The sequence below is a fragment of the Magallana gigas genome, chromosome 10, assembly GCF_963853765.1.
Source record: "Magallana gigas chromosome 10, xbMagGiga1.1, whole genome shotgun sequence".
NCBI lineage: Eukaryota > Metazoa > Mollusca > Bivalvia > Ostreida > Ostreidae > Magallana > Magallana gigas.
The window spans coordinates 18853423-18864501 of NC_088862.1; the positions used below are offsets into that span (position 1 = coordinate 18853423).

The 11079-nt window shown below is 34.0% G+C and overlaps 1 protein-coding gene across 1 annotated transcript; it reads left to right on the forward strand.

The window, feature by feature from the left end:
- Positions 1-974: 974 nt before the first annotated feature.
- On the forward strand, positions 975-4024 carry LOC117680386 (uncharacterized). Its single transcript, XM_034452921.2, has 3 exons — positions 975-1240; positions 3285-3471; positions 3601-4024. The coding sequence occupies exons 1-3, from the start codon at positions 1037-1039 to the stop codon at positions 3711-3713; spliced, it is 504 nt and encodes a 167-aa protein (XP_034308812.1). The 5' UTR covers positions 975-1036; the 3' UTR covers positions 3714-4024.
- The last annotated feature ends 7055 nt before the right edge of the window (positions 4025-11079 follow it).

The following is an 11079-nucleotide window of genomic DNA, read 5'->3' on the forward strand; positions in this document are numbered from 1 at the left end:
TTTCCCTCTTGTATATGTTTATTGAATGTTTTATGTACATTGGATGCTGTATGTACAATCTTCATGTTGCCCTTGGGGGCCCTTAATTGGTAAATAAAGAAATTGAAAAATTGAAATTGTACTTCAATGGAGACTGGCAATTTAACGAGCACTTGCTATGAAGTGGATCGATAGTCTGGAGAAGATAATTTAAAATTGTCAGTCTACACTGAAAAAATAAACTTACCTTTTGATTCACTGTGATTAACCGGATGTAAACCAGTCTAGCGAAATTCTTAGGCACTTGGATGTATAAAAACACATTTTTCTCCGACGGAACAGCATTGGAGCAGAACGATTGTATACATATGTCGTAAGTAAAGTATACTTGAACGATTTATCGCGCAATTTCGTTTGTGGAACGCCCAGACTTCGTCAAACCCGATATCGCCCCGAAAAGAGTGTCCTACCCTTACTTTTTTATACATGCACATGCAATATATCTACAATAACTTCCAGGGCCCGTGCCAACGTCCATATCTCTTATCAATAAAATGTCAATTAATGAACGAAATGGCAGGTATTCACCTTTCCACCGTCCTTTTCTTGAGTCGAATCCAAATCTTCAAACGGGTTTCCAAAATGTGTAGAAATATTTGTACAAGAATATTTGCTGTTAACTTTAACATGTTTATCCATCATTGCGTCTGTTATTATTTTATAGTTAGTTTTTCAAACGAGATATGTCAACTTCTACCTAAAAGAAAAAAACATTAAAGAGACTCAATATTCTCCGGATAATTTTTTAAAAATTTATTCATTTATCCTGTTTTTGAGTCATTCGATCAAGAAAATGAAATATTTATCACTTATTCATAGTGTTTGTCGCGCCACTATATACATAAATTTTTTATTTATTATTTTTCCATATTGATCAATGGCTTTCCCCGCCCCCATATAACCTAATAACACGAATAATCTAAATATAGATTTTCTATTTACATTTACATCATTGCAGGAGGAACGAAAGACGGAAACGAAAGTAAACCAAGGGAAAATGGATGGTATTGTTAAAAGTATCATGAGTGTGGAGATATCCCTCGTGGAACTCTTAAAGGTTTTCACGTGCATGTTAGCGGGAATTTACACGGGCTGCAGTGTGTATGCCTCAGTTATAGAGGCCCCCAGTCGATCCAACCTCCCCCTGCATTCTCTGTGGGAACAATGGTCCGGCAGCTTCACCAGGGCAGCCAAAGTTATCGTAAGTCACATTCTCGCAAATCTGTAAACAAGGAATCGGGCTGATAAATATGTGTTATTTGACGAATTATTTCTTGATGTTTACTACATGCATTATCAGGAGAAATGGGCCTAGATAAACTCAAAACTGTAAACAAAGCTGAATAAATGTCACGGTAGAGTGCACACGATCTCTCTTTCTTTTTGTAAAGGGGCGGATCATTGAACAATATTTGGTGTATTTGATCACAGGGGCTATGCCCGTTTTAACATTAATTTCAATGTAATCATAACGGGTTTTGTCCCTGTGGTATGGATATAAAAAGATGAAATATCACACAGTAAAATAAATAAATGTAAATTATATAATTATTTGTTATACTTTCATGTTAAATACTGAAATCTGATTGGTTAAGACGCAGTTAATAATATTTACTATTACCCTCAGCGTTAGCAACGCACTTGGCAACGGGTAACATTAAAAAATGTTACATGCGCGAAAATTATGCGCGTACGGTTCGCTGTAGAATTCACGTTATTCCTATATAAAAGCAGTAAAATTTTCTTAAAAATTTTAAAAAAGACATTCAGTATAACAAAATAAATAGTGCCTGTTTGGGAGGATAACAGTTGAAATTGACACCCCTCGAAAACCATTGTCAACCTCTGCTTCGCGTCGGTTGACAATGGTTTTCTCGGGGTGTCAATTTCAACTGTTACCCTCCCAAACAGGCACTATTTATATAATATTATATATGACTAAAAATATATTGAAGATATAAATATTTTTAAATTTGTCGAGTATAGTTTTATTATACTTTCATGTTAAATGGTTTAGACGCAATTGGTAATCCGTTCTATTACCTCCAGCGTTAGCAACACACTTGGCAACGGGTAACACAAAAAATTGTTATATGAGCGTAAATTATGCGCGTACGGTTTGCTGTAGAATTCACTTCATTTCTTTAAAATTTTAAAAAAGACATTCAGTCTAATAAAATAAATAGTGCCTTTTTGGGAGGGTAACTGGTGAAATTGACACCCCTCGAAAACCTCCGATTTGCGTCGGATGACAATGGTTGTCTCGGGGTGTCAATGCAGTTGCCCTCTTAAACAGGCACTATTTATATAATAGCAGAGCCCATCAGAACAAATAGAGCATGTTAATTAGTACCTGATTAAACCCCTGTACATACATGTATAGCCTGAATGTGTATGGTATGGAGAGATTGATGTTGATCGTTTATTTAGGGAGATTGTTTATTAGGATAAAAATATAAAACCAGGTAACGTGATATGGACCATGCAGTATATTATATGCTATAAATTTACTGAAGTCATATCAAGTGTCAGAGCTAGAGTTTTTCTTATTTTCAATATGAAATTATTTTTTTTTAAATGTGTTTATATTGAAAGTTTGTAATAATAAACCTTCGTTGTTCAAGCAGGTTTGTGGGTTTTTTTTCTGAAATGTCCACAAACTTGTTTCTGTTTGTACCCTAAAGAACCACCAAAGCATTATTTCAAATCAACATGTATAAATGAAAATAAAATAACATTAGAGCATACAAGCATTCAAATAATTTTTTATTTAAATTTCCATCTTACTGAAATTTGCAAACTTGTACATTACATTGTACAGACATTACTTATTCTTAAAATCCTGATTTAAAAAAAATTGTCCATGCAATGCAACATAGTAAACAATAGACGCACGTTTCTTAATTTTATTAATGATCCGACATTCTATATATTTGATGACATATTTCTAGCTACAAGAGTGTTAAAACTTAATTCTGTATACTCATCTTTTCTTAAAGCGGTTCAATACAAGTGTTTTTATGCCGTTACACCTTTATACGTTTAGATTCTTAAATTTAATTTTGTGATTTTATTTGCTAAATTGAATTACGGTGATTTTTTTTTATTGCATATTTATTTTTTAGGATTCAGGTGAAATAAAAAATTTGAAACTACACTGGAAAGAGCAGCCCACTAAAAAACATATACTAGTAAATTATACTTCATTGCAATGTATTTATGTTGAGTTTTGCCCCATATTACAGCCTGTGATGTCGCTGTGTATGGCAGCGTCCTCTGGAGGCGTGTTCTACCTAAGCCCCGCCTCTGATGAGCTGCGGAATCTTTGGCTGGCTCCAGTGGCCTTCTCTCTCTTCTCGTTTGTCTATACCATTATCGTCATGCGTCCGGAAATTAAGATTCTGTTGGAGAAAGATGTCATTACAAAGAAAGGTAAAATTAATACCCCTGCAGGTTTCTTTTTAATGTTCTCTTTAATAATATATTCGTTTAAATAAACGTAATTTTGATTTATACATGTGACGATGACTACTGAAATGTTTGACCGTGTCATGTTGACAGGGAATCAGTGGGTGAGGGAGGCCGTGGAACGCTGGATCTCCCGTCATTACATCCGGGCAGTCCTCGTCTGGGTCGCATTTGTGCTGGTTCTCTTCGCTACTGTGAAATCCTAAACGTTTATAACAGCATCGATTGTATGGATGTCATTTTTTACATATCACTGTGCATATCAGTGTTAAAAAGTAGTGGGGTAGGGTGGGTAGGGGGTTCGTTTTCCTTTCTTATGAGTTTAACTTTTTATGTATGTATGGTTGTGTTTTTTTTTTACTTTTATGTTCCATACAATATTTGTGTATTTGATGTGCCTTTTACAAATTTATGAAATGGATTTACACAAAGCAGCAATATAAGAAACCTCCATTGAGAAACCATAGGTCTTAAAGAACGCAAGTACATGTAGATTGAATAAAACTTTTGAATGAAATTTTTGTTGCATTTTTATTCTTGACGTAAGGACATTAGAACCATTTTAATATAAGAGCTTGGACTTGGGGTTGTTGTGTCAAACAGGAATGTAACGTAGGCCTGTCTATTTCACTGTTGGGCACACAGCCATGGCTCTTTGAAATCAACAAGATTTGTCTGGCTTTTGAGCTAAGACTACGCAATCAGTGCAGGTTTCGCCTGAAATCGCGTCATTTTTAACTTGTTTTGACGCAAGAAATAGATAGCTACGTGCAACCGAAAGTCCAAAGTCTTGTTAAGGTTCTATGATATCAAATTCAATATGATTACCATTAGATCCTTTGGTGAAGTAGCGATCTTCGTGAGAGAACTCGCGGGTGTAATTGAATTTCGTGATACTATTTTAGAGTGATCTGCCTTTTCAGTAAAAATAAGCAAAGAATTTTAAACTGGGTTGCTTGTATGCCTAACTGGATATTTGACGTTCAAATTTTAACGAAGCATTAAAAATACCCATGCTAACCATTCTAGACATTAAAAATTGAAGAAAAAAATTTGAAAATGTTCAGCTCAAATTTCGTCTAGGGCCCTTTAAACCAGAACACATGTACAATGTGTGGGCCTGACGTATCAGAACGGCTTACGGAGAAAACTCTTATATATACACGGATCATTGATAAAAACGTGTAAAGTTACGTCGCAAGCCACGGGTTTTTTGTCCATTCTACTTCCACATTCCCTATTTTATTTGTGGAAATAGAATGGACACAAAATCCGTGGCTTGCGACGATGGTAAAGTTATAGCTTTCACATACACGTAATTACATTACATTACATTGAAACTTTTCCACCCTATAAAAATATCTTGCAATTTAATAATTTAATTAACTTCTACACAAACTCTCTCTCTCTCTCTCTCTCTCTCTCTCTCTCTCTCTCTCTCTCTCTCTCTCTCTCTCTCTCTCTTGCATAATTTATCTAAGGAAGTTACTTCTATTCACCCTTTCACTGTCCTTTTCTTGAGTCGAATCCCAATCTTCAAACGGGTTTTCAAAATGTGTATAAATATTTGTACCAGTATATTTGCTGTTCACTTTGACGTCTTCCTCTTCCATCATTGCGTCTGTTATATAATTATAATAGTTTTTCAAACGAGATATGTCAACTTCTACCTTTAAAAAAAAACATTAAAGAGACTCTGTATTCTCATTTACTAGTATCCTGTTTTTTGAGTTACTAGTATTCGATCATGAAAATCAAAGATTGGCGGGGGTAGGGTGTGGGGGGGGGGGGGGGGGGAGGGGGGGTATACAGTGTACATGTAAGGGCATTTCTAAGTAGTGTGATGCTTTTATCATGATAATATCATGTAGATGTAGATGTATGTTGTATTGAAAAAAAATTCTTATATTGAAGGAGGTTGAGAATCAATTGACCTCTAAAAGGTTTGGCAAAGATGTTTTACTATGGAGAGCCCTATGAATCTGTGTTAAATAGAGGAAAGTGGAAATGGTGGGTTCACTTCAATGGCCATATTTTTCTGAAACCTCAATGGAATTGGGAATATGGGGTATACTTTTTCTCAGAATTGCGTTAGCTTTCTAAGTCTAAGACAAAACATTTTTTCATTGAATGATAATGTACTAAGTTAAAGGTAGCAAGGCACAGTTTCGAATAAAGTACCCGTAAATAATTTTGTAAAATTGAGAGTTGCTGTACTTAAAGGCTTATGAGTGTTGTGATTAATGATTCATGAAATGAATTTTATGATTATCTTTAGTTATCGGGATGTCTCCTGTTTGAATTGGTATGCAATATGAAGGCTCCTAATGTTAAGTGCATGAGAAGCAGGAGTAAATTTTGAAACTTTTGGCTATGACTGTTGTGTTGACTGCACAGTGATATTGCAGTTTACAAATGGGAGGTTATATAACTCGGAATGTAGGTGAATGGGACATTATATACCTTTTTACTGGTTATGAGGATGTAGCAAGTTTATTTTCCACCAAGACAGCAACTATATCATGAGGCCAAGCCGAGGGATAAAGTTGCTGTCGAGGGGGACAATAAACTTACTATTGTCCAAATAGTAAATATGTATTAATTTTTATTATAAAAAAAAAACTTTATTTGTCGGCAATGCAGAATTTTTTTTTATGATAAATAAATTAGAGTTATCGGACTAAGAATTTAATGCAGCGATCGGATTACATCAGAGGTGTTCCGAGTTTGAAAATGAGGGAAATTGAATGAATGCTGCTTGTGAATGGTTTTGATGACTATATACCATGGACAGATAGCACAGAAACTATTTCACGGTAAGATAGAAAAACATATTTATGCGGGTACCCTATAGTGATAAGTTTGTCCGTCTGTCCATCTGTCCGTCTCTCCGTCCAAGATCACTTATCCGGAGCATAGCTTCTCTCCCTTTGGCTCAATCTGGCTCATACTTCACCCACATAGTGCCGTTAGGTAAAGGGTTTGCAGTGACCTTGAACCATATTCACAGGTATAAGGTTAAGGTAATCGCAGAGTTATGTATCAAATCCTTGTCTTTTTATTTAAATATATATATATATATATATATATATATATATATATATATATATATATATATATATATATATATATATATATATATATATATATATAAATATTTCAAAAACGCTTGCATCGATTGCTTTAAAATTCACAGGTTATATTTGTATTTAAAAGATCTCTATGATATGAAAAGATTTATTTGATGACGTCATCACATTCGTCACATATTGACGTTTTTCACGTTTTAAAAAGTGATTTTGTCCGGATCTAAAAATCTCATTTTGATTAATGATAAAGCTATGAGATTAAAAGAGAAGATAGAACTATCATTTTACTTTGGAAAGTAAATTCGGACATTTCCAGTCGAAACCGAAAGTAAAACCATTTTTTTTTTAGTTTTCATGTTTTTCATTATTAAAAATTAAACATATGTATCTTACGGTTATTTTCATGCTGAGTACGAAACTAAAATCCGTTTTTAAATGGGACGATGCATTACAGAGATATCGGGGTTTAAAAGTTGATTTTTTCGGAAATTTTGATTCCGCGTTCTTGGTTTCAAAAATAGCGTAAAGGTCAAAGTGAAATTAACTCGTTCCAAAAATAATTCGATTTTTGTTAGGTACTTTGATACATTCGGAATTTTTTTGTTAAGTCATTCTTGGAATCGTTTAGATGTTAATTCATACATATTATCATTCGTATCTTGTTAAGTCGTGCCAAGAATTATTCGATTTTTTAATCTTTTAGTTAAATTGCACTTGTTATTGATTTAAACACTATTTTGCTGTCCCATGTTCAGAAATGAGTCACAGACAGCTAGTAAACATCATTTATTCACTAGGAATAAACTGTAGATACTACAATATAAACAAAATCACTTATTACACAATTGCATAAACTTGTCATTACATAATATAGGTTGGGGAGACCGTTACACATATGTAAAAAGGTCTATCTATTTAACTCTATTCATTTTCTTGTCACAATATATATAAACCAGTAAGCATGAAAGTAAACAAGTATGCCCTGAACGTCATGTGAATTAACTGACATTAAATCTAGTAAAGGCTCCAATACATATCGTAGATATGCAAAACATGTTTGTTTACTGCACGAAGTACACATAGCCCATTCAAATCGTAAAATATACCTTAATGGAATTTTATACAAGTCAAAGTGCAGAAGAAAGAAATATACTGTTCATAACTCTATATGTTATATAAAAAATACAAAAATACATACACTGTGGGGTCTCTACGTCACCAAAAAACTGAAGGAACGTGGTTCCGAGAATTTGTGCATGGCGCTCGTGGAGCGGAGGTACTACTATAAACTCTGAACCGGTTATGTATATAGAGGATATCGTTGAAATGGTTATATTCGCTCGGCAAGCCTCGCGAATATATACACCATTTCAACTCGTTGGATAAAGCAAATATAAAATCACACAATTATAGATGTTCTATTTATCTCATACAATTTGATTTATATTATGAAGCTTTTGAGACAGTCCCTTGTGTGACCCAAATTGTTTTTTTTTCCAAAGATTAAAAACGATGATGCAACGTTGTGTTATGCGGCTATTGTGACCTTGCGCAATACAATTTAGTACGTCATTCCTGATATAAATCTAACTGTTTTAATGTAAAGTTTCACTTAAATAAACCTTAAAATAATTTTTTAGCTCTAGATAATTTTTCTTATAGCTTATTCACTTGATTAAATGGAAATTCCGATTAGAAGACTTGAATAATCAGTCTTTGTTGACATAGGGGGCCTACACAAAGTTGCGAATGCTCGTTAGTTTGAATTGACTCGAACGAGGAACAGTTGTTGATGCATGATGTTTAATAAAACAAACACTAGGCTAGCCTTATGATTCAAAATTGAAAATAGTGAATAAGGATGCTTACTGGTGGTGGAATAAAAGTCTCATGAAACATTATTTCGGTAAGTTCTTGTATATAAACACAACCAGAGCGCTCTGTTTTCATCGCGTCGTCAGGATAAACTCCATGCTAGTTAACGTAACTTGTAGTTTTATAAACTTCACAAAGCAAATTGAAAGTTGGAAGTGGGCTAAATTTATCAAAAATCTTGACAAACACGAAAAAAGGGTCTTGTGGTTACAGTTATGAATAACTTTGCACAAAAGGTGTGGGGGGGGGGGGGGGCTCCCCCCCCCCCCCCCCACCTCACAATAGGCCCCCGGTTCCGACGCCTGTGCTACGCAGTTATGTGTTTTCCTTCATATTTGTAATTTAAATCTTTGACAAAATCAATTTTAAATTAATTTTTGTAGTAGATATAGTTATGTTGAAAGTACTAGCAAATCTTCGAAAATAGGTCGTTGAAGCGAGGGGTTGTGTCAAAAGTAGTTCCGACCGGAAGTATTTGATATAGCATCACCCGTGTGATATAGCAAAGGTTTATCACACGGGTAATATACACCACACGTATGAGATAAATATAAATCCGGATTATAACTGAACATAATAAATGATTCCATAACAACTATGCTTCTTGCAGGAGCATCAAGCTTTACTCTCGACATCAACGGAAGACCCACTCGTTGCTTTACAACGAGCTTTGCTCTAGTTGTTATTATTTTTTCCTTTTTTTTCTTACTGATTTTGTGCAGACGATTTCTCGGAGATGGCTCAATAGATTTCATTCAAATTTTCCCCAGTAACGCGTTAGTTACTAAAGTTTATTGGTTTTTTAAATTTTCAAAAAATCACTTCCGGTCGGAAGTTATCGTCGATAAACGATTTTTAAAAGTGATTTTTTTCTGCGACGTTTCTCGAAAACAAGTAAAGATACAAGGCTGAAATTTTCAGAGATGATAGATCTTCCATTTTTCTGGTGCAACACACTCAAGAAAATGTCCGCCGTTACTTCCTCTCGTCAAAAGAAGAAAATTTCAAAAATTATTTTTTTTTACTTTTTTTTTTTTTTTTTTTAATATTTCGTTTTTATATTTTTACAGTTGATAGAGACCCATTTACTGATTCAGAATATGTAATTTATTTTAAAATCGATCAAGGCATTCTCCAAAAATAAAGCATCAAAGTCCTGGAGCGAGAGTCCGAGTACCTCAGTCGATAGAGTCGTGGACATGGCCCAGGCGACCCGGGTTCAAGCCCCGAGTGTCCAAATTTTTTTTTCTTATTTTTTGCGTAGATTAACAATTTCGTATTAAAAGTCGTCTTATCTACACAAAAATCAGACGGAAGACCCACTCGTTGCTCGCAACGAGAACGATCTAGTTATTTTTGTTTTCTTACAAATTTTGTGCACGCGAGTTCTCGGAAATGGCTCGGCCGATTTTCATAAAACTTTCAGATCTGATAGATATTGATCTGAACCTCGTTGGAAAATTTTTATTTTAATGATTTCATTTCCGTTTTAGAGATATTGACGTTTAAGCGATTTTTAGAGTGTCAGCTTGTCCGCCGTACTACTCCTTAATGACAATTTAAGATATCAAATTCAAATTTTCAGGAATTATAGACGAATAATTGTAGTTTTGTCTAAAGTGAATCATTTATGTTTGGCACAAAAGGCGCCGAAGCTCGCCTGGATCCGAAAATTGAGATATAAAAAATGTGGTGATTTTTCTTGGTTTTCTTTATGTATCTTTTTTATCGAAAATATTTTGTTAAGACATGTAGAACAATTCAATTTTTTTTAAAAAAAGATCTTTCATTGGACATCAAGAAAAAGGGGCTGGCACCTTAAAACTTTACATTATAAAAACTTTATCATGCGTTACGTAATGAGGTGTTTGAAGGGGCCAGAAGTCTAAAACTTCGATCAATTATATCTCAAAAAAGGACAAATTTTTTTAAAAGCAATATAGAATAAAAGATGCATAGAATGATGTTTTAAATAATATTCAATTATAAAAGTTTCGTTATCTGGCCCCATTAAGGAGATAAGGGGTCAGCCCCTAAAATGTCCTTTCCCAGATAGCTAAAAAAAAACGGTAACAAATGTCTAAACGCTTATTGAATAAAATATGTTTAATATCAAAAGATCTTTCATATTATGTCAGGAAAAAGGGGCTGGTCCTTTTTTAAGGGGTCAAAGGGGCTCTAAAGTCTTTCATCCATAGCACTTTTCTGAGAAATATTTTGTTATATGTTTAAGAAGCAAAAATGTTCATCTTACACATATTGAACTATACATTATAAAAACTTGATCATGCGTTACGTTATTACGTTATCAATCATATCCCAAAAAGGTCAAATATTTTGAAAAGCAATATGGAATAATAAATGCTTATTCAACCATCGAAATTTTGTCATATGGCCACAATAAAGGGTCAGCCCCAAAAACGGTCTTTACAAAAGACCGGTAACAAATTTTAAACACTTGTTGAACAAAAGTTGTTAAATATGAAAAGACCTTTCATTTGATATCAAGAAAAAAGGGCTGATCCCTCAAATAAGGGTCCAAAATAGCTCTAAAGGATTTATTCAATAGAACTTAACTGAAAAATATTTTGTTATATGTTTAGGTAGC